This window comes from Caretta caretta, chromosome 14 (genome assembly GCF_965140235.1).
Source record: "Caretta caretta isolate rCarCar2 chromosome 14, rCarCar1.hap1, whole genome shotgun sequence".
Classification (NCBI taxonomy): domain Eukaryota; kingdom Metazoa; phylum Chordata; order Testudines; family Cheloniidae; genus Caretta; species Caretta caretta.
Window position 1 is genome coordinate 14,875,876 of NC_134219.1, and position 27,771 is coordinate 14,903,646.

At 47.8% G+C, this 27,771-nt stretch overlaps 1 protein-coding gene across 4 annotated transcripts; it reads left to right on the forward strand.

The window, feature by feature from the left end:
• On the forward strand, positions 1–27,719 carry SLC16A5 (solute carrier family 16 member 5). Of its 4 annotated transcripts, none has more exons than XM_048818905.2 (5): positions 1–309; positions 4,794–5,038; positions 18,948–19,091; positions 20,838–21,704; positions 24,594–27,719. In XM_048818905.2, exons 2-5 carry the CDS (start codon positions 4,822–4,824, stop codon positions 24,833–24,835), a joined length of 1,470 nt encoding a protein of 489 aa, XP_048674862.1. In that variant the 5' UTR covers positions 1–309; positions 4,794–4,821; the 3' UTR covers positions 24,836–27,719. The 4 variants fall into 4 exon arrangements, with proteins under 4 accessions (XP_048674862.1, XP_074975368.1, XP_048674863.1 ...); XM_048818906.2 differs by lacking the exon at positions 1–309 and adding an exon at positions 12,365–12,496 and having other exon boundaries at positions 4,962–5,038; XM_075119267.1 differs by lacking the exon at positions 4,794–5,038 and having other exon boundaries at positions 2–309.
• The last annotated feature ends 52 nt before the right edge of the window (positions 27,720–27,771 follow it).

The window sequence follows — 27,771 nt, forward strand, 5'->3', positions numbered from 1 at the left end:
CTACCCCCAGATGCTGTGTAATCCCCAGTGGATCCAGTCCTCTCCCACTGGATGAACTCACCCGCCCCTGAACTTCCCCCTCTAGCCAGGGATGTGCCTGCCCTGAGCTGCTCCGTTGGCTTGCAACCGCCGCGTCTCCTCCCTAGCAGGGAGAAGGAGAGAAGCCAGGACGGCCCTTCCAGGAAGAGGACCGGGGGAAGGAGCAGGAGAGCCGCGGGTGCCCTCGGAGCGCTCCCCTCCTTCTTTCTCTCCCTCCCCCCCCGGGCTCTGGGTGGGAGTCACTCCGGATGGAGGGGCCCGTGTGAACAGGTAAGCGGAGCGGGCCGGGGAGGAAGGCGGCGGCCAGCCGCAGGAGAGCTCTGGGTCCTGCACAGCCGGAGAGCGGAAGGGAGCCCGGCTCGCAGGGCTGGGCGCTCCCCGAGGGGGCGGGGGGGTCTCACGGTTACCGTCCCGCCAACAAGCGGGCAGGGGCCCCGGCTGGGATCCCACTCCCCGGCGGGAGCCGGGCGGCGCAGCCCCAGCGCTCTGCGGTGCCTCGCTCCGGGGTGCCCGGGGCTGCGCTCAGTGACCCAGCCGGAGAGGGAAGGCGGAGGGGTCGGGGGCTGTTTGCCGGCAGTGCCACCCCTCGCTGCCGGGCCCGGGGGAGGCGGGCTGGGCTCAGCCCAGGGCGCTGCTCCCCCGGGGTATCCCCCGCAGCAGGCTGAAGGAGGGAGCCCTGTCCGCCTGCTGCCTTGGAACTGGGCCAGGGCACTGCCCCCCGCGAGGTGTGGGACAGTCAGCGGGGACTGCGGCCAGGGCTTTGGGCAGGGACTGCCTGGGTGGAGGTAAACAGCCTCCTGCCAGAGTTTGGACCCCTCTGGCCCAAAGCCCCTGTGGGCCCTTTGGGCAGAGTCCCAAACAGAGCTGCCACTGGGCTCCAAAGTCTCGCCAGAAACTCTCCTCTTCCACACCCGACCGCCCTGATCCCCTCCCATGCCCCCTCAGCAAGGGAACCAGAAACACCCCTGGCACTGGAGATCTTGAGTAGAATTACCCAAGGGCGCCACATCTGGTCCTCCAGCCAGGTTTGAGTAATGCCCACAAGGTGGGGGCCTCATCCCTCCTAACCAAATCATGGATGGGACACTCTTCTAACCACTGACCTAACATTAATGACTGCGGAGAGAAGGCTGGATCCTTGTCTGCTGACAGCCCAGCCTTCCCAGGGATAACTAAAGGCAAAAGCACTGGAACTAGCCATCTCGACTCTGGGTTTCACCTTACACCAAATCTTTTCCTGCCTTGTCTCTCCCTTGCCCATTAGCACAGAGAACAAGGGACTCAAAACTTCACCCCCAATGCTGCTCTCCCCACCCCACCCCGGTCCCCCTGTTCCCAAGGAAGTGGCAGCACTGTTCCACCATCTTCACTGCCATAAACTGCTCATCAAAGGGCCACAGCCGAGCACCTAAAAAAAGACCTCCAGGTGTGTACATAGACTTAAGCCCATTTTACAGATGGGGAAACTGAGGCACAGAGAGGCCAACTGGTAGGATCATAGGGTCAGCAAAGTGGCAGAGCTGGGCCTGGAACCCGTGTCTCTTGATGTTCAGTCATGAGCACTAACAACTAGGGCCTGCTGTCTCCTACCTAAGAAAATCAAGTAATGAGGGGCTTGATCTTGCTCCTGTTAATGCCCCTGGCAAAACTCTCATTGACTTTAATGGGATCAGAATCAGGCCCTATAGGACGAAAGAACTTTGTCAAATGAGTAGACAATATTCTAACCACGGGAGTAAAACAATGAAGTTTGCACAAGCTTTTCAGTCATCCTTGGGGGATGTGTTAGGCAATAACACAAAAGAGTATCTGAGAATGCAACATTCCCCACAGGGGAAGAGGCGCTGGATTTCAGTAGCTACAATTCCAGCCATTTTGGTTACAAAGAAAACAAGCTGTGCTCTACTGAACTCCACTCCCTTGGGACTCTTGGCATTTGACCCTCCAATTGGCTGTCAGCTCACCTTCCAGTCTGGCTAAGAGTTCAGTCCATTTCAGAAAAGGAGCAGACAAGGGATTGGATGGCATGGGGAATTAGCAATGGGGAGAAAGGTTCAAATTCAGTAAGGATGAACAATCCATCCATGACTGACAGCTGGTCTCCTCTGATGGCTGTTCAGTAGTTTATGTGAAAGGTGTTTGCTGGATCTCAGTTCAAGCCCCAGTGGAGAGGTATCCAGAGTACATTTTCAAAAATCACTAATATTGGTAACCTTGACTGACCCAAGATTGACTCAGCCATGGAGACCAACTAGCCTCAGTAGTGGTCCCAACCTTGAACCATAACCGAGAGGCAATGTGAAGAAACAGCTGCCTCTGGTGTCAATGCAGAAAGGCATAGTCAATGTCCAGGACTGTTAATCCAACATCTTCCAGGAGCACTAAATTAACACACTAAGAAACACCTTTAACAAAGCATGAGACAGACACACTGCTAAAACCAGATTCTGCTCTTACACAAGGCTAGTAATATTTCAGGGGATAGCTGCCCTTTGTGCCTCAGAGGGGCTTAAGATGAACCTCAGATGTGGTCAGAAGAGATTACCGCCACCTGCTGTAGCATTCCACAAGCGACCAGGTGAATTACAAAGGGTTTCTAGCACTTTTCTCTAATGAGACACAGGCTACTGGACTAGATGGATTTCTAGTACAGCAATTCACATGGTCCTAATGTGCTCATACTTACAGCTGTGATCACTTAATTACCACAGGGAGAGTTAATACCAGGCTTTGTACAGCTGCGTTTCTTTTGTAGTTCCACTTGGCAGAGCCAGGTAAATTGGCACCAGAATGACCTTGTTTCCATTTACTTTTGTTCAGGCAGAAAGCAGCTGGCATGACACTGCGATCACTGGCATTCCTTGCATTAGTCAGTATATTATAAGCAGAATGTCTCAGCATTTATTTCAGGGAGTGGCACATGGGCAGACAAACTAGTGAATCAGATTGCTGAGGAGGGAAACTTGGCCTGTAACGATATACAGTAGATGGAGAAATTGGTTGAAAGCTACAGCAGGTGTGCATTGTAATGAGAGATTAATTAGTAGGCAGTGAGTGAGTATAAATAGGAAACCTGGTGGAACTGGGAGTGGCAGGGATCATTAGCTGGACAAAACAGTCTGAGCCGTGCAATCGAGAACAAAGACAAGTTGAACTGCAATGTTCTGGGTTGCTGTCTTTGGGTCTGTGACTACTGGGGACAGACTTTAGACCATGAGCCAGCTAATACAGAGCGATTAGGCCATGAGCCAGCTAATACAGAACAATCTGATCACACCAGAGGGAAAGACCATGAACCAGTCAGTAGCATTATCTCTGCCCAGCCACAGCATACAAAGAATTAAACGGTGCCAATCATCCCCAGGTTCGGTTGTATGTTATGTCTCCACACCAAAGCCTTCATCTGTTTGTGTCTCTTTTAGACTGTCTGGGCTCCAGAGCAAGGACTATCTGTTTGTGGACACACTACCTAGCACAATTAGGGCCTGAGATTCAAGCAGGGCTTTTGGTTGCTACTGTAATATATATGTTTAATAATAGAGTGAACTTGCCTACCCAGTATATGTGTACACACACACACCCACGTTAATCATATTCATTTATAGAATGGCTATTCTGGTACCAGCCTGCTGTTTAATATGGACTCCCAGTTAACTAAAGTAAAGGGTGGGGCCTTTGAAATGCTGAGCTAGCGTAGATTATTCCATGAACGGATATAAGAGAGTTTACTTTACAGGAATACAAATAAATCAAAATTTTAAAACCCAGACAAATCCTCAACCAACTGCTAAACCAGATCACTATTTATTACAAGGCGGCACTAGGGGCCGTGGCTAGAGCCTCAGGCTCGGAGTCGGGAGACCTACATTACATTCCTAGTTTTGCCAGCGTCTCCCTGTCAGACCCTGGGTAAAGTCACACACATTCCCTCTCTTTGTCTCAGTTTCCTCAGCTGTGATATGAGGATAGGGACAGTGACCATCCTTTGAACAGTGCTTTGAGATCCACAGGTGAAAAGCCCTGTATCAGTGTTCAGCATTACACTGTGCCCTGAAGGTCACGGCCCATGCAGCCCGGCAGGCAGCCAAAGAGGAACACGCTTTTTGCAGGGGAGGAGGGGCTCTCAGCTGAACGTTTCATGCTGCAGGACCCAGAGAGATCAACCCTGGGAACCGCCACAGAGAGTCTCCCATGGCCGAGACAGGGTGGAATGAGACGCGTCACTGAGATTACCAAATCCCAAGCTGTTAAAGACTTTAAAGATCATGGTTTGCAGCTTGAATTGTACCCAGGAGCAGACAGAGGCTGCACAGAGGTGCCCAGCTCTGCTTGTCCTACTCAGCAGCGCTATATATAATTTTTACTACTGTTGGTATTTGCATGAGCTTCCTTCCCTCCTTAGCATGAGGATTTTATGACCTTAGCTACCCTCAGCAAGGGGACTGTGTGCTGGAAGCAGGTGAAAGGGAAAACAAGCTCTGGGAGGGAGCTGGGCAAGACCAATTCATACCTCAAAGGGGGTGTGTTCAGGACTGTACCTGAACATGTTCAGCCTCTTTTGAAATAAAAGGGAAAGGTGGCTTGTTTCCCAGGCACTTTGGTGCCAGGATCCCGTGGTGAGAGACGGGAAGGTGTTTTGAGCAAGGCTTAGCAGGCATTGGTTCTCCTGGCCAGAGAGCAGGTGTCTGTGCTATGACTTTCCTTGCATTGCTCCAAGTGCTACCGTCTGACAGCTGAGCTGATTTTTCAAACAGGTTGGCTTGGAAGGAGGTAAAAGTGGAAATGTCCCGAGGAGCAGCAGCACATGGGATTTCCAACGCTCAGGACCGGGGATGGGCCTGGATGGTCTTGTTGGCCACTGTGCTGCTTCAGGGGCTAACTCTGAGCTTCCCCTCTTCCACTGGGGTCTTCTTCACAGACCTGCAGCGTGAGTTCCAAGCCACCAACAGTGAGACATCATGGTTCCCATCCATCGTGACAGCAGTGCTGCACGCAGGTGGTGAGTAAAATGCCGAGTAGCTGCCTTCAGCTTCCTCTCCTGGCTAAGCCAGTACACAGGCTTCATTTAGTTAATGAGCCTTTAAAATGTCATTAAGGTAGCTATATACTGGCAGTTTGATGGCTATGGGGACGGGGACAACACCCAAACATGAATAGTGACCAAACATTGGCTGTTCAGTGGCCTGCATGAAAGGAGTCTGGTGGGTCTCTCCAGCACTATTGGCCTTTTCTGAGCATCAAAGTAGAGAGGTCACAGGTTGAATGGGACATAGATGCTGAGCTCCCTCATCTCTCCAGCTCAGCCTTGAGGCACCTTGGCAGGGTAAGCCAGGTGCCAGAGAGACAAAAGCCTAAGACAATCTTCTTCTCACGCTGTCTTCTCCAGAATGGGAAAAATGCATTTCCTCTTCCATGAGAGTCCTTTGAATAGCCTATCTGATACACCTGTCCCTTCCCTCTCTCTGTCCCCAGAGAGCAAGTCTCCTGGCATGTGCAATGGGACAACTTTGCCCTCCATGTTTAAAGGGATGCTGAGATGTTTTTGCTAGACCCATATAGTCTAGATCCTCAAATACAAAACAATGGTGTTAAATGCAACTCTTCGGGCTGTGACACAAAACCCAGGCAGCTGCCAGTTACATCAGGGAAAGAGTTTCATGGAGCTGGGCTGATTCAGAGCTTCACAAAACCAAAGAAGTTTGTGGTCTTCTCCAGCTCTCTCAGACTCAGTTCATAGTGGTCAGGGGACTTTTATCTCTGAATTATGCGAGTCATGCTGAGCTACAGAGTTTGGGCCAGTTTCATCCCTGCACGGAAGGGAGGTATAAGGGGTGTTTGGGTATCTTTTCTAAGTGAAGGCTGCTTTAGTTTCTGCCATGTACTTCCTAGGAGCCACACCAACGGAGGCTGGAGCAGGGGGCGCTTACTGGACATGATTTCCCAGCCAGTTTGTTGCCCACTTTGGGGGTTCCCCTGCTGTCGGGGGTGGGGGGCCCTCCTAGTGGAGGGGAAGTTGTGACCATCTTGTGCCACCATAGGCTGGCAGACTTTCCATGGCTAGGGGCCCAGCAGCCTGGGACACATTAGTGGAAGCCCACATAAACCAGGGATGACTGAGCCATATATGAGAATGCGAGTTCTGGCTGATATTTGGCACCCCAGAGCCAATGCTCCATTTCCTCTAGCTCACTGGTTTGGCTCCTTAGCCCCTAAAATGCTCTTTGGTCTCAGCCTTTTGCTTTGCCGGAGCTGCTGCCTCAGCAGAGCTCCAGGGCTTGAAACCTCTGGGGACTCCGAACTCTGCCCCTGTAGCAGGGGTGCAGATTCCACTGTGGCTGTGAGTGTGACCAAATGCCTGAGCATTGTCACTGGGAGTCTCTTCTGAAACAGAGATGTGATGCTGTGAAACGATCACCAGGCAGGCAGCTGTGCCACATATAGCCCCAGTCACAACCCTCACTACTTACTTGTGTATCTCCAGGCCTGAAAGCTGATCTCCTTTGCAGGAATGCGCTTTGTATTAAAATGCTTATTCCCAGGTTGTGCAAGGAGTACAGCCATCCACACATGATCCAGGGTTGGGAGGCCAGGGAGGGTGAGGAGCCATGGTGAAAAAGAAAGCTACAAGATTAATAACAGTTAGCAGCACTTAACATGATCAAAGAGCTATGTGGTTAGTAATTAATTAATCCTCACAGTCCACGGGGGAGGTATTAGCAGCCCCATTTTACCGATGGAGGGACTGCGATCCCAAAAGTTTGAGCGACTTGCCCAACATCATGTAGCGAGTCAGTAATAAAGCTGGGATTAGACGTGCTGTTTACTGAGTGCAGGACTAGGAGTTCTTTATTCAAGGCTTGTTGGAGCTACATCTTATGGGGCCAGAACAGTCCTCCCACCCTTTAACTCCCTCCCGAAGACTCACTTCTACCCTGACATGCACAAGAAGGGACTCAACAAAGTGACTATTATGTCTATATGTGCATACTTATCCTATAACCCCTTCCCAACTACGCTGCTCACATGCCCTTGCATCTTATTGCCATGACCTCTGCCCATCTTCCTCCACCCCCAGCCTATTGTTCTGTTGCCCTTGTTACGTCATGTCTAGATACAACGGTAAGCTCTCTGGGGCAGGGACTTTGTCCTTTTAGCTGTGCTGCGAGGTATTGAGCTGACCTGTAGCCACTATAAAATAAGAAATAGTATTCTATATCCCGTGTAGTATAATGCACACAGATATGCCTTTATCGATGTGTATCTATAATTATGTAACAGTGATATATGTACACCCAGAAATACTACACAGGTAAAGCTGATCTATATAGGCCATGGGGAAAAAAAAAACTCTCTCTCTGTTGAATCATGGTAACTAGGTAACTACAAGACCAAAGTTTGAGTGTTTACGATCTCATTAGCACTCTGAGGACATGTGCTAGCTTTATTCCTCTGTTTTACCTAGCTGAAAAATATCATGAGATAGCATACTAAAATCATATGCAGAACAGCCTTCCATCTAGTGACAGAAAACCAGGGACGCTTTAGATGTTTAAGAATCAAAAATAAATCCTTGGTCTTACTTTTGGAGTCCATCAGTGCAACAAGTCTCCCTAAGGGCCTGAGGAAACTGACCTGTAAGAAGAAGCTAAAAGAACAGGTGTAGCGAGGCGATGACTCACTGGTCCGGCACCTCCTGCTGGTAGTCTCAGGAATTAGCTCTTTCCAGCCTTCGGAGCACCCTCCGCAGGCCCGTGTCTTGCCTGCCGCTGGTCCCCTTGTCCCTCCCGGACCCCGGTGCCTCTTTACCTTGGGGTGCTGCCCTGTGGCAGAACACCAACACTCTGGGTCTCCCCATCCAGGGGAACCCCCCAACCCTCTATCCCCACCTTGCCTCAGTGGCTACTGCCAGTCACCATCTAGCCCCCCACTCACTGGGGCAGACTGCAGTCTGTAAACCACTCATCATTGGCAAAGGGGTTTGGACCTGCTGCCTTTGCCTATTCCCAGGCTACCCCTCTGTAGCCCCAGTACCTTTCCTGGCCTTTAGCTAGGCCTGCAGCCTGCGTGTTTTCCAGGCTAGAGCTCCCCAGCTCCTCTGGCCTTCCCCCAGTCCTGCTCCACTCTAGGTACCCTGCTCAGCTCCCAGGCAGCCAGGTCCTTCTCTCTCTCCACTGCTAGAGAGAGACTCTTCCTCAGCTCCTTTTATAGGGCCAGGTGTGGCCCGATTGGGGCATGGCCCAAGCTGTGGCCGTTTCCCCAATCAGCCAAGGCTTTTCGCCACTTCAGAGCCAGAGCAGGGTGACTGCCCCGCTACAACGGGGCTTGGTGTGATCCTAATGGAGTTGCACCCATAAAACATCTGGCCCATTCTGGCAGATCTTGGCTACAGAAGTGCCTCAGAGTATTAAATAACTCAAAGAGAAATTAAAATGGTTTAAGCTGAGTCACGGATTCATAATTACATAAAAGGGTGAAATGGTGCAAGGGAAAATGTAGGCTGGATGTCAGGAAAGATTTCCCCACAGTAAGATCACAATGACTGATCAATTCGCAGTGGCAGCCCCAGCAGCTGAACTCGATAAACAAAACCCTCAGGGTTGTTCTGGAGAGAACAATCTGTCACTGGTAGGGCTGGAAGGGGAGTAACTCTGGTCAGCTATTAATAGGTTTTTCCATCTTACTTTTAGATTCTGGTATTAGTAAGTACACATACTTTTTCAAGAGGGGAAAGCGAGCCGTCTGATTATTTGGATTGCTCCTAGAAAGGCTTAAGTCCTGGTGAGAGAACGCTATGCCTGGAAAACACAAGGAGTTAGGAAGGCTGGCCTAGTGGTTAAGGTGCAACCGTAGGACTCGGAAAACGTGGCTCCAATCCCTGGCTCTGCCACTGACTCCTTGTGTGACCTTGAGACAATCACTTAGGTTTTCTGTGCCTCGGTTCCTCCCCTGTAAAACAGGGATAATAGCACTGCTCTACCTTACCAGAGTGTTGGGAGGTGCTCAGATATCTCAGCAAGGGGGCCATAAAAGTACTATAGACAGAAGAGGAATAGGAGGCTTCCAGTAGCACAATCCTGAAGAGCCGTGCCTTACACCTCCTGTGCAGAGCATGCTCCCTGAGCTAGCTGTAGCCTCTCACGGCCAGCACTGCAACTCCCCTGCCTGTGTAACCAGAGATCAGAGTAATACAGGTGTGCAAGGAAAACCCACTCCACCCCCCCCCCCCAGCCTCTGCACACTCAGGGGGTGACAACTAAAATGGGGCCCATCGTGTTGGTTTTCAAGACTCTTATGACCAGGAGAGGAAAAAAATAAAATAAAAATCCAGCTGGCTCCAGAACTCCCCCTGGAATGGAGTGTGTTTTGCTCAGCTCTCTGTGTATCTCTCTCCATCTGTCTCTCCTGTGATTGTTCTGTAAACAGACTATCTGAGCTGGGACTAGGGGAAAGGAGAAGAGCATGTTGCCTAGGGTTCAACATCTGAACTGTTTTCCTGGTTACACATGCATACCGCCACACCCCGTTCTGGTTAGAGGTAACGCTTTAAAAAAATTAAAAAAAAAAAAAACACACAAAACACTGAGTCATGCTGATGCTAAGGCCTCGTCAGAAGCAACCAGTTGCTGTCTGATTTGTCCCAAATGGGGTGAAAAATACATGGCAGCTGACAACCAGGTGAGGCATTCAAAGGAGGTTGCACCTCAGTAGAAACAGCTGGATGCAAAAATGTAAGGCATAGGTGCAGAAGAAGCCTCATGGGAAACTATTTCATTTAAAAGGTATTGCAATTAAAGCCCTGTGAAGATGGAGCAGTTCACACTGCTCCACCTAGATTGCACTGGTATCTAGCAGAGTAATACGTGCACAGAGGCCTAAATATTCCAAAGCGACTAGAGATTTTGGGTGCCCAACATGAGACACATGATTTCCAGAGGACAGGTACTTAGCACTTTCTGAAAGTCAGGCTCCGTCAAAGTGTCTCACCCAAAATCACTATAGTCACTTCTAAAAATTTAGGCCATAGCATTTTAAACATCCTTGAGTGTTAGTTCTAGTTATAACATCTTAGTACAGGAAATGCCTATTAAATTACCATACGCAGAAGCTGGGTTCTTGGAAAGTGACATGAACCATGTTGGATCGTTAGCAGCAAATCTCAAAATCTTTCCTTATTAAAATTAATCCCCTTTGTGTACAATATGGCCCAGAACTAAATGATCATCCTTTGGAATAGCACTAAATAATCAAGTCTTCATATATCAAAAACAACCACCCTACTAGAATTAGCAGATTCCAACTAGGGTCAGTGGTTTTCAACCTTTTTTCATTTGCGAACCCCTAAAAAATGTCAAATGGAGGTAATCTTAGACAGTCTGCAGACACCCAGGGGTCTGCAGCCCACAGTTGAAAACCACTAACCTAGGTAACTGATACTTTGTCCTTGCTGGAATCAGAGATGTGCTAACTAGAGCCATGTTTAAACATATTCGTTAGCATGCAAGCATGGTTTCCCTACCCATTGGGGATGTAGGGATTATTGATTTGAGACTCGTGTTATAATCATGTTATAAAACCATGGTAAAAATGATCTCTGGGGACAGTCTAAAATTTACCATGTTGGAAGGCAGCAGGGACTGCATTATAATACAATTTGATCTCGTTTGTGTAGGTGTGATCAGATTGGGTTATGGAATTATCTGTTATTTACAGGACAGAAACATGATTATACCTTTCAGGCATGTTTATCCAGAGAATGCCAACCCATCTTACAACATCTTGTCCCCTGACATCTTGCTGTATGGATGGAACTTTAGGTCTATCCTGGTTCTCAAAAAATAACTGCTCTCATCAATAGTCAATTGGTGTTAGAATGCTGCTAGCAGAAACTGCATTTGAACAAAGTTGTAGTTAGCATGGATGGGGCCTTAAGGGTCAAATATATCATGAGACACATTTACAATGTAAATCCACATTGTGATGTAGATAGGGACTTAACTGCACTTAGCTCTGTTCCATGTACCCAGCCAAAACAAGCCAGACTGTAATGGAGTCCAGGGGCTGACCACGTTATATCCAGGTTCCCAGCATGGCTGAGGTCGGTGGGTGGAATTTTCAGCTCCCACTGAAATCTCTATCCCTGACTTCAACTGGAGCAGAGCACAGCCCAATTTAGAAGCCCAACCCAAACCTGAGTAGACTACAGCCAATCCCAAACCCAACCCAAGCCTGTGTGTGTGGAGTTGTTTTGTACCCGTCCTCCCGAAATATAATAATCCAAAATATACACACTTCAAACTAAGGGCTGTCTACATGAATAATTAGTTTGCAGCAAGCTGGGCTGTAAATCTACCCCTCACTAATCTGCCATGGTCTAAGTATCCATTTGCATCTTTGAAACGGGACTAGATCAAAGCCTGTTAACAAATTGTTCATATGCGTTTCACCAGGGTGTATATGCACATGGACAGTTAGACCCTGGCAAGCTAGTGTAGGGTGGTTTCTTGCCCCAACTCGCCCCATACTAATTGTTCACCTAAACAAGCCCTCAGTGATAAGAGGCTACTTAACCTGACCCAAGCCTGAATATATTCTCTGCAAATTACATCCGACTGACCCCAACACTTGTAACTGGGTCAGGTTGCACAGCAGAAGTAGGCCAATGCTGAGTGCTTTTGAAAATCAACCCCTCGTAACAGAGATGAGGCCTAAGAAAAGGCAAACGAGGGGCCAGAGGCATCAGGAGTTGGCAGGAGAAGCAACCCTCCGGCAGAGTTGTTCCAAAAAGAAAATAAAGACAGGACCATAGAGCTCACCAAGGGTTTCTCCTGACACAGATGGATACCTTCTCCTCTCACATCTGGAAACAGCTGAGCATTCCATGCGCTGCCCTCCATCTGTGCACACAGCATCTCCTGATATCAGTGGGAAAGAGCACAGGGCCCACTGGCTTTAAAAGGCTCTCTTAGACCAGGCACAGCACTAATGTCAATCTCTATCCAGATCCTGTTGGGAACATCTTACTTGGTGCACATCAGGATGGAAATACCATTGCTCTTATTTTCCTGACTACAAACAACTGTTTCATGGGAGCTCAGGGCTACAGTGCAAAGTCACATACAAAGACATTAAGTTGATCGGAAAGCCATCCAACTGATAAGGAAAGTCCAGCCTCATGCTAATTAAAGCTCTTAACAGTTTGGCTCATGCTAATTAAATTTACTCTCCGAAGACTAACTCCGGTGCACTTTATAGGACATTATGTAACCAGTAAATTACAAGCCAGTTGTGGTTACTCTGCATACCAGTCAGTATTTCTCCATTTCAGCCTGGGGTCAGCTACAGTACAGAGGGACTGGCTTTTGCCTTCCTTACACTGGTGTGAAGCAGGAGTAACGCAACTGTATTCAGTGGAGTCAAAGTGGTGTGAAATCAACATGCGAAGAGAATCAGGCTCAGAGTGAGTGTGTGTGGCTTTTGTTGTGCCTTTCCACCCTTGTTGCACTGATTAAGCCCTGCTCTACCCCTACAATATAGGACAACCTGAATTCTATGCTGGTCAGCAGAGTGAAAAAGCCAAACCCTGAACACCGGACCTATGCCAGCATAACCCCCCGGTGTAGACACAGCGAGGTTGACAGAAACAGTCTTCCATCAACTTAGCTACCATTGTTTGGGGAGGCAGGGTTCCTACAGCGAGGGAAAAAACACTTTGTCACTGTAGGCTGCATCTGCACTGCAGGGTTACAGCAGCATAGCTATGTTGATATCATTCCCATAGCGTAGACATAGCCTTAGAACCTCAGGGTATGTCGGAGCACTTTCCAAAGGTGCTCGTGAACAGCCTGGCCACCTCCACAGCACCCCCTCATGACCTCAGGTCGCTCTGCCTCGTTTTCGCCACTTTACAGGACTCTCTCAATCAAGCTACTAAAACTTTTTTTGGTTCAGCTACAACTCCTCCTTGGGACTAGATTTATTAAAACAAAATCATTCCCAAAATAGAGTTTTAAGTTGCCCATCAAGTCCATACTCCCAGCCTTTCACTACCTTAAGCCCTTTCCCTGAAGGCTCAGCATTCCCTCCTGGGGCGTACTCCCTCCCAGAAGTCTCTGTAGTCCCTCACTACCACTTCCCTCTCATTGTCTCTCTCCCCCCAAGCAACACCCCCCACCCAGCTTCCAGCTGCTCTTTATAGGGGGAAATCAGCTCCTCCATAGTCAGCTGATTCTACTAATTAAACCACACACCCCACCCCAGGTGCAGCAGGCAGGGCTAATTGGATAGAGCTGGCTGACTTTAGGCCTCCAGCCCTTAAAGCAGAAGGCCACCTGATTACAGTGCTTCAAGCATCTGTTACAGCTTGTTCTTTCTCCCTTCCTTGTTCTGCCCAGCTCATACTAACGGGGGAATTCTACTCCAGTATGTTTACTGAAAAAGAAGAAAACAAAATCATGAGGGAACCAATCAACCCCTAGATATTCCTTGCCATCCACTGGCTTTGTTAAGAAAATTCATGCTCAGGAGAGTTGTATGAAATTAAGTCCTCCCCAGTAATAAATCCTCATGACCTGTTGGTCATGTCGGTTACTCCTCAGCAGACTTGCATAAGAATTTTTAACACTTCCTGTATGCGTTGTGACCTTCCATCAATGCCACTTCAGTAGCCACAATGGTCTTCAATGGATGACCAGATGGAGGAAGGTGGAAGCAGTACAGAGGCTGCAGCTTATGTAGGATGCTATGGGCTGCCTCTTTAGCAGGACGGGCTGCCATGAGCACACCACCATTGTACTGTTGCATCTTCCAAGTCTCCTCGTCCGATACTGGTCCAGATACAAGGCCTTGATCTGCAACACCACCAACAGGCAAGGACTTAGCTATATCAGTGATTTCCAGCATCTCCATCCATGGCCTGACAGGACAGCTGCGCTGCCTTGAGCAATGCAGGATGAAGTGAGTGGGAACTGATGGTAGGTTGTCCTCATTTGAGCACAGCTGTGGAATGAGCTACCAGAGGAAATTTCTGATAAAAAAATCTGATATTTAAAAACCTGCAGTAAGACTCACCTTTTTTATAGTTTACTCACCATAACTGGAAGGATGCAAATAGGCATTGGCTGAGGCTTTCAAAGCTGAACATGGAATGGGGCATCTAAGACTACTAGGCAGCTCTGCAAAAACGCTGCTAACATATATACACCCACAAGCAGAACATTCGAGAAACCGGGAAGAGCAGAAGACTCACTAATGTTCACAACAGACCTTGGCACACAGATCTAGTTCACCCATGCAATGCTTCAATGGACCACCAATGGGCACTATAGAAACCTCTGTGGGAGAGAGATCAATAGATATGAATATTGTTTGAGATCTCTAAAATGATCCTTCTATCACCCAAGTTTGTCCCTGTGTTTGAAAACTCTTAACAGTTTGGCTCTGCCCAGATTTGCTGTTCCTCAAGGTTTGTTGGTTTAAGCAAACATAACCTTGCCTGCACTCTGGTCTGCTCTCACCCCACTGTAGGGCTGCAAAACTCCACTGACTTCAAAAGAACTACGCCCAGCTTTGCACCGCTGTAAGCAAAAGTAGAATTTGACTCACAGTCTCCATCAGTATTGCCCAGCACAGCAGATTGTCTTGAGCAGCCTCTACGCACTAATCACTAATCGTGTGATTTTTTTTTTTTTAACTGTTTTCTTCAAGCCCTTCCTTACTACTGGGTTCATGAGCCTTTATGAGATTCTCAGTTTTCATTTAAAAAAAATTAATAATCTCTAGCTTTTATGGTTGCAGAAAAAAGCTTGAAAACATGAAGAACACACATTCTAAAGGCTCAGACTCCAAAAGGCAACAACAACAAAAAAACATCTAACGTGCTTTTTTTGTTTTTAATCTCATGATTTTTAAACCAGTCTCGTGGTTTTAGGGGGCTGGACTTGTTAATTCTACATGTTTGGGGTTGGCTAACCTACATCACCATCCTGTAAGTTCCCCCACTCAGAAATAAAATTCCACCCTCAGTTTGCTGAGCTGGCCAATGACCTTTTCAAAGGCTGATTCAGCCATGAACAGGTGAAGTTTCTCAAGCAGATCAAAATATAGGCAGCTGCAGCCTTCATTTTAATCAAACTCAGCTGTTTGCTTGACAATTGTGGATTTTGTTTCAAATAGCGAATTGTCTTAGGCCACAAACATGAGCCAGGCTATTTTCCCACTCTGATCAGTTGCTGATGCTGAAGCTTGTGACCATTTTAGATTCACGTATGTAACATTATATTAAAAAAAAAAAAAAACAATTGAAAATCCTTGGGCCTCCTCTTAGGAACAAAAGGGAAACTCTAGCATCTCTCCTCTTCCACTAGAACACAGGTCCTTTAAACAGAGGAGCATGTTCCTCCCCAGCAACTTGCCGGCATGTCACTGCTATTCTTACCCAGCCCTAAAGAGAAGTGACCCAAATTTGCAATGCCAAGGGGTAGATTAGCAATTTACCAGGAGCCTATGAGATGCCCCAAAACTGCATAAGTTTACATGTACTTAACTGACCACATATGCACACATCCAAACTTGCTTGTGCACAGAGGTAGCTCAAGACAATTGGCCACCCTGGGTGAAACTTCAGTGTTCTGCCCCCCCACCGACCCTCTTGGGAGTTCATGGCAGATGCCCCAGTGCCTCCCTTGCTGCTGTGACCCCCACCCCTGAACCTCATGCAGCCGAGTTGGAGGCTGATGGGCCAGATCCTGGCCCGGGGCTGCAGAGATTGCTGGGCACTGGTGACAGACCCCGTGGTATGGGAAGAGTCTGAAACCAGGGCACCGGCAGAGGGCAGCTCCCAGCCTGTAGAGCCTGGCCCCTGGATAATGAGCAACACATATTCCCCTCCCCCCCGCCCCGCAAAAAGCCACCCAGGCTGGGGGCATTGATCCCCCTCACAAAAGGGGTGGCAGACTCCTTCCCACTGGATAGAGTGGGGGTCCCTGTATCCCCAGCCTGGCCCCACACCCAGCTCCACACCTTGGCCCCCCATATCACCAGGCCATCAGCCAGACCCCTGTACCCCACCCCCTGCACTGTGCATCCCCAGCAACCCCCACACCTTTCCAGATGAGCTCCTTGCTATGGGGCTCAGAGCCTGCATGGTAGCAGCGCCTCCAGAGCATAGACGTGGTCGGGTTGAAGCAGCGGCCGAGGCAGGAGCTGGGGGCCGCTTAGGCGGCAGAACCACATGGGCTGGGCGCTGACATAGGGCCAGGCGTGTCGCTGCACTTGTGGGGGAAGCCCTGCAGCGACACCAGAAGCAGCCCTGACTCTAAGCACTCAGTGGCTGTGGTCTTTCCATGCCAGGGGTAGGGAGCTATTGGGGAGGGGGCAGAAATGCTGCCCAGGCAGCCCGGCTGCTTCCCATTCCCCAGAGCCCCAGCTGGTAGCTGCCCCTCCATGGGCAGCCTCATCCCCTACCACCCTTACAACTGCCTATACTGCCTATAGCTAGAGTGGCCACTGCTTGTGCATTATATTTTTCCTTGCTAGATGAATAGAAATCGCTTGTTAGCAGAACAATGTAATGTTCACCAGCAATGTAAACAATAAAACCCAGCCCTCCCACCGGAGACGTACAGCAGACACGGGCTCTGGCCTCTTTGAAGCATTATACTCTGTGACTACATCTCTCACTGTATCACTGCACTGCTCAGTTTCTCCCTCCTCAAAGGGGAGCTGATGACACTCCCTCCCCCGCCCCCCCCCGCCATTTTCCAGTGTGTTGGGACTGATGGACATAAGGAGTTGCATCAGCAACACAGCATTAGTATTGTCCGGGGCAGAGCAATTGCAGGGCAGATGCACAACTCCACAGGCCACAGCTTAAATGCCTGTAAGCCTAACAGGTTTGACTTTAATGCAGACAAAAATGTGTCCCTCATTCTGTTACTACATGATCATCTGCAAGGACACTTCCTATCTCTCTCCCATCCTTGACTTGTTTCGGGACTGATCTGTCTTTTCTTTAGTGCGAAATCTCAGCCCTGGCTGAATGTTGCCCAGTTCTAGACTTCAGAAACACTGGATACTCTGTTACTTCGCTATAAACTGCTGAGAGCTCGGAATGCCGTTCCATCTCTTTGGCTCGGTGCCTCCGGGTTAGCCCTGCAGTTGTTTTCAGCTCCTTTCCCAGGAAGCAGAGCACTGAGCTGGCCCTTAGAGATAGCTCTGGGACTGCCAGTGTTTTAGAGTCACTTACTGAAATGTTTTCAAGCAGGAACCCAAAGAGATAGGACCTGGAAGCTGCTTAGGTTCCAGTGGGACCCATCAGCAAAGCACTCACAGGGAACGGTCAGCAGGCACTGGCTCCATAACGGATGCTGAAGAAAGTGGAGCTGGAGAGAGAGGAAGGAACAGTATAAAGAGGGTTTTGTTGGAGGCTCAGAGTCAGATGGGAGGAGTCATTACATCCAGCAAGGGAAACTTCTGACCAGCTGCTGCGATCTTTTAATCAGAATTTGAACCCACACTGCAGAGTTTGAACCCAGCTCTAAACTTTCACTAGCCTTATGTACAAGCATTTTAAGGCCTCCAGCCGTGCAGCATCTGGGTACTTCACATATATTAACAAATTAACCACCACAGCATTCCTGTAGAAGAGGAAATAAGCACTATCCCCTTTTCCATGTAGGGAAACTGAGGTCTCAAGCAATTAAATGACTTGCCAGGGTTACACAAGAATTCTGTGTCAGAGCTGGGCTCAAATCTTCCATTTCCCAGGCTGGTGCCCGATGAGCCAGTTTGGGTCTCTCAGAGTTTACAGCCAATACTCTACTGGACTTCCTGAGGCTTGAACTGGCTCTCCTTGAGCCAGCACCTCCCAGCTGTGATTGGCAGGGACTCCAGGCCAAAGTCAGCCTGGGCAAAGTGGGAAGTCTCTGGGAACTGAGCCCACTTGCACAAGAATTCATCTGTTTCTGGTTGGGTGGATTTTCTCCATATTTTGCTCCTCTTGTTTCTGTCTCTTGGGTGCTGCATTCCACCATTTTCTCTCTTTTTTTATACTGGAGTAGCATCTGGAGTATCTGCCCATCCTACTCATCCTCTTCTCTTCTTCCTCCATCCCTTCTTCTTCTCCTCATATCCCCCTCACCCTAATATGTCCCTCCCCCCTGCAGTACGGGAGCCCTCCCCAGCCATTGCTCTGCTTTTATAGGGGATCAGAGTGCTGCAGGGAGCCAACTGGAAGCTCTTTGGACTTGGCGCAAACCTGGCCGTGGGAGTGGAAAGGGGGCTAGGAGTATCACTGTGGACTGCTCCAGCCCCTGTGCACCCCGGGAGCTTGTGGGGGAGCCCCGACACGGAACTGGAGGCTGAGAGATGTTTGTAAGATTTAATTGCAAAACATATAAAAAGCCACACTCTTCCGTCCCCCTTCCTAGAGACCTGTAAATGGAGCTAGAGCTCTTCCCAGAATCTATTCCCGGTGGGCACAGAAATCCAGGTCATGTTCTTCTCCTCTTCCAGAATGTGCCCAGAATCTATACCATGTGCACACAGAATTCCATTTGAAGAACCTCCCCTCTGCCCCCATTCAACCCAGAATCCACCCCACAGAATAATGGAAATCCTTTTTTTGTTCGTACCCTAATCAACGGCCAGTGGATGATCAGATCAAAGGAGTCTTCTCCCTTACTAACGTAAGTGAAGCAGAAGATGAGGGAGGGGCCGGGGGGGGGGTATCAGGAGACTTGGGTTTTATTCCTGTATGACCAGGGACAATCACAGGGGAATTCCAAACTAAATCATATTGTGCACTCAGAACAAGTGGAGCTTTGTTCCTGCAGCCACTAGGGTAAAACCCAAGACAGAACAACTTGTCCATCCTTGATTCCTGCCCTGATGCTTGTTTGGTTGCTTTATAGGTCCCCTCTGCAGCATCTTGGTGGAGCGATTTGGCTGCAGGTTCACTGTGATGCTGGGTGGCCTACTCAGTGGAGTGGGCATGGTTGCCAGCTCCTTCTCTAAGTCCATCAGCCAGCTTTACGTAACAGCCGGCTTCATTACTGGTGAGTACCAAGTTCGGACGTGAAAAATAAATCACTGTGGTTGGTATTTGGATGTAGCTAGTGTCCAGGGAAGAATGAGTGCATAGGTTCCTTCCCTCATCTGACAAACAGGAAAGATCAGAACTGCAGCGCAGTAGGATTCATATCCTGAATAGCCAGTACCCTTCTCCACTCCCCTTTACTCCACCCCTTGTTCAGCTGGGATCCCTAGGAACTGCTTCTCCTGTGAGCCCCACAGGGCTAAGGGTCCCAAATGGGGACAATCAGTAAATAAAGACTACCACTTTTAGAAGCTGGCTGGTGATTTATTTTTGAGGAGGAGGGAGGGAGCATATATCCCATACAGTGCAACACATTTTTCGGACCCTAATTTCCCTGGAACTGAAATGGGGTGTGTGGGGGGAATGTTATCCAGATGGATTGTGTGTATCCATATTTCACTCCTCCCAATTTACAGAGGGATGGAGACACCTTTTTTCTAAGAACAAACATAAAAATGTGGTGGGGTTTTGTACAGAAGTAATAAAAATGGAAACTTGCCAGAAGCTGGGAATGAGCAACAGGGGACGGATCACTTGATGATTACCTGTTCTGATCATTCCCTCTGAAGCACCTGGCATTGGTCACTGTCGGAAGACAGGATACTGGGCTAGAGTCCAGAGAAGAGCAACACAGATGATTAAAGGTCTAGAAAACATGACCTATGAGGGAAGATTGAAAAAATTGGGTTTGTTTAGTCTGGAAAACAGAAGACAGAGGGGACATGAGAACAGTTTTCAAGTACAAGTATGTAAAAGGCTGTTACAAGGAGGAGGAAGAAAAATTGCTTTTCTTAACCTCTGAGAATAGGACAAGAAGCAATGGGCTTAAATTGCAGCAAGGGAGGTTTAGGTTGGACATTAGGAAGTGGTTAAGCACTGGAATAAACTGGCTAGGGAGGTTGTGGAATCTTCATCACTGGAGATTTTTAAAAGCAGGTTAGACAAACACCTGCCAGGGATGGTCTAGACAATTTGTCCTGCCACAAGTGCAGGGGACTGGACTAGATGACCTCTCAAGGTCCCCTCCAGTTCTATGATTCTAGATGGACCTTTGGTCTGACCCAGTATGGCCATTCTTATGTTAACTTCTCCCCTTCTCAATAGCTCTTATGGAGGTGGTGTTGGACTCTTGCTCTCTTGTAACATAAAACAATGAATGTCTGCAGCCAGATCACCTTGGGATTTGATCCCATGGGATCTCACAAGCAAAGCAAGGTTAGAATTGGTCAATGTTTGGATGGGAGATCTACAAACAACGCCCTAGTACTGTTGTGGATTCAATAAGCGTCACTCTTCTCTCTGAACCCCTAGTGAACGAATGCCTCAAAATGGTGTTGTGTATGGCACAGAGCTGCTGCTGCATGAGATGTAAAATGGAAGTCATGGCCACTTCTGGTCATTAACAATCTCATAGCAATTGAAGTAAGAATAGGGTGTCTTGTTGGACACATCTCAGTTTAGATATGTATGCCAGCCGAAGGCTGCCTGCAACTTCATCTAGGTACAGCATTCAACTTCACCTCCCATCCTGAACTATCAAGTAGCATTTCTGTGTGCTGCTGTAGAGCTGACATCCTGCACTGCAGAAGGAGAAGTACTTCAGTGGTGGAAGAAGGGGTGCTTGGGTCATTGAGGTCTTTCCAGCAAAAAAAGCACTATATAGAAATAAACTGTTGCTTTTTTCTTTTTTCTTTTTTTTAAAAAGGCCTAGGATCCTGTTTTGGCTTCCAGGCGGGAGTGACTGTGCTGGGCTACTACTTTGTGCGCCGACGGGCTCTGGCCAATGCCCTAGCATCCACCGGTGCCTCCATTGGCCTCACACTGTGGCCGTTGATTTCTCAGTACTTGCTGGATGAGATGGGCTGGAGAAACACTTTCCTCATCTTTGGCGGTGTGCTGTTGAATGCTTGTGTCTGTGGGGCCGTGATGAGACCAGTCCAGTTTGGGCCTCCCAGGTCACCGCTGCAGCCCAGCCCTGGACAGGAGCCAGGCAACTCAGCTGAAGATGCACAGCTGTCCAACGGAGCCACCCCTCATCAGGTGGAGCCCCCGCAGCAGGCCAGGTTTGCTGCTTGCAAGCAGACGCTGCAGAAGTACCTGGCTTTTGATATCTTCTGCAAAAACAAAGGTTACCAGATTTACACCATTGGCGTGGCCTGGATGGTGATGGGCTTTGTGCTGCCCCTCATCTACCTGGTGCCCTATGCCATCCGGAACGGGGTGGAGGAGCGCAAGGCCGCCCTCCTTATCTCCATCATTGGCTTCATTAATATCTTCATGCGCCCCATGGCTGGGCTGCTCTCAGGACTCAATATCTTCACTGGGAAGCGGATTTACCTGTTCAGCCTGGCCATGCTGCTCAATGGGCTCAGCAATCTCATCTGCATCATCTCTGCCGACTTCAGCATGCTCATCCTCTACTGCCTCATCTACAGCATGTCCATGAGTGGCATTGCGGCACTGATCTTCCAGGTGCTGATGGATGTGGTGGAGATGGACAGGTTCTCAAGTGCCTTAGGCCTCTTCACCATCCTGGAGAGCATCACCATCCTCCTTGGACCCCCACTCGCAGGTGAGAGCGCAAAAATGTTATTGGAGACCCGGTGACAGCAGGCTGGGGAAAGGACAGGGGGTATTATGCCTCTGATGACAGACATTGGGGAATGTAACAAGAAGGGGGTGAGGAGCTATCAAACCCCCATAGGCAATGGGGTGGGAAGCACCATTAACAGGAGAGTCAGAAGGGAGTTATCAGCCCCTATTCACAGGTGGTTTAAGGGTTGAGGAGATGATGATCTGTAAGCACCTATATTGGGAATGAAAGATTAATAATAAAGGGCTCTTAAATCTAGCACACAAAGGTGTAACAAGATCCAATGTCCGGAAATTGAAGCTAGACAAATCAGACTGGAAAATACAGTAGAAATTAACAATGAGGGTAATTACCCATTGGAACAATTTACTCAGTCTCCCTCTTGATAGTCATCAGAGTTATTTGCTGTGTTATACTGCAACAGTCTATGCAGAAAGGACAGAAACTGACAAAGACGCTTAGTGGTGCTGAGCCCCTCCAGTAAAGTGGCAGTTCACCCTAGGTGTCTTATCAGTATCTCTGCTCCTTCTGCGTAACGTACTGTGGTACAACCCAGCAAATAACTCAGATGGCTGACTATCAAGAGGAACACTTGGTACTGACTGTGAATCCTTGGCTTAGGGTCTGACTCCCTGACTCAGTAGGAGCTGGGTGTGCTATGGAGAGGACACTGATATGCCCCAGGGAGTGAATTTTGTGTTGTTCTGAAGTAGCCCATGCTGGATGCACAGAAGTAGCAATAACTGATTCTGAGAACACTGATATCCTCTAATGGTGCCCTAGATGCAAAGCTGCGTACAGAGTCATCAATTCAGCATGACAGCAGCCAGAACAGGCTGCTGCTTCAAGCCTGAATTTAATCTCCTGAACAGGTTGCCCCCACCTGGAAGAGCCTGAAAGGGGCCCAGCCAATGGTTAAATCAGATTAGGATCATGTAGGATCGAAGAGAGTTTGGGTGGGATATGCCAGCCACAGAAAAATCAAGAGTTGACAGCCAGTGCATTAATGCTACACTGGTATGAGCCTCATGCCATTCTGCCCCATGCCTTATAACGCACCTAACGCTGATGAAATGCCAGCCTGCCTCTCCCCAGGCTTATCAGGATGCCTTTCTCTCACTGACCTCACTTCCTTCTTCATTTTACATATATGGCACACGTCCATGCTATTTTATACTGTCTTGTACTGTATCATTCCCCACTGTACAAGTGCAGCTCCGGCTGTAAATGACAGGAACACAGCATTCAAGTGTGCATTCAGCAGGGCAGGCCTGCAAACTCTGGGGCCATTCTAATAAGGGAATGATAATATCTCCTGTATGTCTCTATCTCCCAAGAGTGTCCTGAAACTTATGGCATCCACGTTTGTTATTTGCTTTGAGATCTTCTGATGGGAGGTGCTGCAGCAGAGCCCAGCCTTATTAATAAAACAGTAGAAATATATTTACTTTTGCTCCTATACCTATACACAGGGCACTTATACTGACACTTTATACCAGTACAAGGAGAAATCCTTACAAAGGGGGCCGTTAATTAAGATGTTAGCATTTAATGCATGCAAATAATGAACGTTACTGCAGAATTCTCCCCACCACACACACACACAAGCGTATAGGAACATCTTACAGACCAGCTGAATACTGCCTGATCTAAATCTTTTTCTTTCCATCCCTAGCTTCTGGGAGGGTTAATTATTTGCACACAATAAATATCAACATTTTAATGGTCAGTATGGCCAACAACCCTTCAAGATGACTTTATATTTTTACACCACGTTAACAGCATTGGTTAGCTAATATCTGTTGCTCTGAAAAGTTTCCCCATCCTGACTGAACCATTTAAAAGTGTTTTCAGCAGAGAGGCCAAAACAAGTTGATTTGTACAGACCGTTATCTTACTTGCTTTATCCTGGGCTCAGAGTTCGCAAGGCAACACATTCCTCTATTCGGTGACTATCAGCAGCAAGGATTATGGGGCCCCAGTTGCAGAAACAAAACAAATAAATGAATTGCATGAGATGGAAATTGGGTTGCCCCCCACCTCTTCTTTAATGATGTGTCCTCTTGTGGAGCAGTCATGGCGACAGCAGAAAGCACAGCCAAACCACACAAAGAAGAACTTAATCCATGTGTGGACACTTTGAGTGTTGGCCTGGTTCAGACAGGAGACAGACCAAGCCTTTTTGGGGCTATTTCAGAGCAATATTTGCTATAAGTGCTATTTCGGGCGGAGGGGGGCAATGGGGGACGACATAGAACCTGCAGTAGCCATTACACCACATCCTTATTTAGTTAATTTCTTCATTATTCTTCCCCCCGAAAGGGGAGGTCTACACTGCACCTGGGAGCATGCCTCCTAACCCGGGCATACAGACTCTCTCAGATCAGCTCAAGCTAGCACACTAAAAAATAGCAGCATGGCCGTTGCAGCACTGGCAGAGGCCTGGACTACATCCCTGAGCTTGGACCCACCTGGCCCCGCGTCAGATGGCTAGCCAGAGCCTCTGCCAATCCCATGCTGCTAAATTAAGCTGAGCTGCATGAATCTGTCTAGCCAGGGTTGCTCCCAGCTGAAGTGTAGACCTACCCCCACGGACTGTGATTACATCACATCAGCATCAATATAGACTGGCATTCTGCTCAGAAAAGATATCACCACTTTGTCCTACCAGGCTGGGTAGCACTCCTGTGTGTTATTAAACAGCTGCTTTGTTCCATTTCAGAGGCAGCTGCATTTCAACGGTGGATGAACTGAGTGCTGTGTATGTGGCAGTTTATGAACTATATGGGTCCCTGGGGACTATATCAATGTAAGATACTGTTCTTTGGTATGCAACTTTGCTCTGACTGAACTCTGATTCTGTTTCAGGTCTTCTGGTAGACATAACTGGCCAGTTCAGTTATGTCTTCTATGCCTCCAGCTTCTTCATGGTGTCAGCTGCACTCTTCATGGGTCTCAGCTTCTGTGCTTTGGACAGAAAGAACAAACTGAAAGAGGCTCTGAAGCCAACCTCCAATAGCCCCTCCAGATACCAATACACCGAAGTGCCAACTAACCCAGGGCCTGAAAAACAAGCTGCTCCTGCCGTCATGTACATCACAAGCATCTAAACGAAGAGGAACCCATAGAATTCTGTGACCCACACAACCGCAACATGTAGCGTAACTGGAGGAAGATGGGAGGAAATGCCTGCTTTCCACAATAACCCATCTGGGTCCTGCAGTGAGCATCTACTCAGCAGCGCTGCCTCAGATTCCAGATGGAAGATCCAGATCAGAGGCAGAGCCCAAAGCCTTGCAACAGCCAGAAAGCCAAAGAACAAGGAGCACTTCTTATACCTGGTGCAAGCCCATAAGGCAAGGATAGTAGATCTGTGACTTAATATGTGTTACTTTAAGCTAACAGAATTAAATTGACAGTGACTTTCTTTTTTAAGGCTGTACATTTTTTGTATATTTTAATTTTTAAGACTAGAAAGATTTATTAGGTTATGCACTACAATGATCCCTGACACAGTGACAGTCAGTCAGTCCTGGAAGAGCTAAAATACCACTGAATCGCCTTGTCTGGACATGCCAACCTAGCAAAGACTAACTTTGTAGTGAAGTCATCTGGTTGCCTCCCACAAGGGGCAGGGAAAACCCCTTTCCTGGGGGATGCGTTGCTGCTTTCTCCCCCATCTCTGGATATTGCATGGAATATTACACAGGTTGTAGAACCCAGGCTAGCGCCTGCTATCAGTTGTGTCTAGGCCAAATTAATTTTTTACAAGCTAGTAACCAAATCATTCCTGCATTTCAAGGGCATATTCAGGAAAACAAAGGTTCAAATCCAAAGTCCCAATAAAACTGGACAGACTCAAAGTGCCTACATTTTATAGCCTGTGCCATGATGTCTTAAGCTCTCTCCTCTCCACCTTTACCAAGGTGTGCTGCAAGAAAGAATGTGACAGTTCATGGCCAGTGTAAATGCACTTAGAAACTGGGAGAATGAGTGGCAAATACAGGGATGGACATTTTTTCTTTCCAGGAGCAGTACTTTGAAAAATGTACCAGGCCTGAAAGCAATTGCACTAGTCCAGACCTAGGGCCAAGTTCAGAGTCAGGGTAAGCTAGACTCTGTTACACTCAGAGGGCCAGATCCTCATCTTATGTAAATGGGAGCAGCTCCTCATCCAGACTCTCAGACTTAATTACACCCATTTTCCAGTATAAAAGGGAGTCTACACGGGTGTCATTTACATGCCAAAGAGTCAGAAGAAATTGGGGCGGGGAGGTGTGGGGGAAATTTAGTTTTACTTACACACTCCCGTTAGTGATCTTTCTTGCTACATTCCTTTTTTTGTGGCCTTAGCATGTGAGTTATACCAGCTTGACCTCCCTTTGGTCTCTTAGTGAACCAAATTCAGAGATGAGGAGTAAGCTAAATGTGGGTATAAGTTACTTGTTGGTAAATGGATTGTCCCCATATAAATGGAAAGGAGTCTAAAGGACATCTAAGATGGTGTAACACGGAAGAAGCTATCACTTTGCCAGCTTAGACTCTTCTCTGGATGTGGCCCAAGATACCAGCTATCATAATGCACATAAAATACATTTTTGCTTTTACTCTGCTTCAGTTCTGAAATGACTAACAGCAGATCTCTCACAGAACATTGGAGATGGAGATTAATGCTTTAAACCCTTTGAAAGATGGGAGTTTAAGATGCTCTCAGAAAGTAGAAGCATTGGCTTCTAGCTTTAGTGGTCGCCAAGATAACAGATACTGAAGTCATGTCACAATTCTAATGAAAAAAAACCAGCTGCTAGTTAGAATGATGTGATTATGAGGTCCCAACCTGACAAGCCTAGAAACAAATGCATTAAACCACTAGAAAGCCGAGCCTCCAGGCTTTCCAGACTATAAATGCATTCATATCTAACCATTATTGTTTGCGAGGATACCACCATCTAGCAGTGCCTCTTTTGACAACGGTCCAACACACTTTGCCTTCCTTTGTCAAATATATCCTTAAATAAGATTACAGTTGGGAGATGTTTATATGCAGCCATGTGCTTTTAAAAAAATGTCTTATCTCTAGTCATATGTATTTAGTAACTTGTGTAAATGGCCAGCAACCACAAAGCAAACAGCTGGGACCGTTGCCACTCAATTTGGTTATACACAAGCACTCTTTGATCCTTAAGGAAATGTGCAGTTTTCCTCGTGCGTCAGAACAAACCATTAAGAAGGGTGTGAGTCTCAGACCTGTTCTAGCTTTTGTGAATAAAGGAGCTAGGCAGCAGCATGTGTGGGGGTTTGGGTTTTTTCACATGATCTCTAAATTTTAAATTCAGTTCAGTGGTTTGTGTTTCCTGCCACTCCTTCCTAACTTTTTCTTCTCCCACGGAGGTGGAGTCAACTGATCTCTACTTACCTCAAGGTCCCCTGTTGTAATGAATATCCTAGCCAAGGAGGACAGGATGTGGACCCATCAAAACTGCTCCTAAATGAGACAGAATAGTCACTTGAAGGAGCAATGGACAGCATCTCCCTCCCTTTCAAGAGCTGACTGTACTGCATCTACAGTGCTACTCATCATGGCTCACTCAAACAAGGGAACGAACCGTATGATGCATGTTGCTCCCCACATGATAAAGAAAAAGAACTAACATTTCACAAACTCAGAAAACTGACAGACAGTGATCACTTCTTCCACTACTTGAAAGAAACTCGAGGACGGACGTTAATAGAGCATACCCAAGCAGCAACATTACACAACAGTTTAGGGCAAAGAGTGAAGATACATTTATCCAGAACCAAGTATGGGGAATTGTGTTTTGCTACTCTACTCCTAAATTTCAAGGCCAGCGCCCTAGTTTTTGTTTGGTTTGGCTTTCATACAAGTTGAGACATTTTTCTGGTAAGGAAAAAACCTGGTGTATAGAGTTAAGAGATGGCATATTAAATGAATGATTGGTAACTGACTCAGCTCCTTACCGTGCTGCCATGTGAGACCAGGCTTCATGTCTCTTTCTGTTGGATTAATAAGGCCAGGGATCACAGC

Coding starts and splice junctions, on each gene's coding strand:
- SLC16A5 (XM_048818905.2), top strand. CDS start 4,822: ATGTCCCGAGGAGCAGCAGCACATGGGATTTCCAACGCTCAGGACCGG. Junction 5,039..18,947: donor AGCAGTGCTGCACGCAGGTG/GTGAGTAAAATG, acceptor GTTGCTTTATAG/GTCCCCTCTGCAGCATCTTG. Junction 19,092..20,837: donor AACAGCCGGCTTCATTACTG/GTGAGTACCAAG, acceptor TTTTTTAAAAAG/GCCTAGGATCCTGTTTTGGC.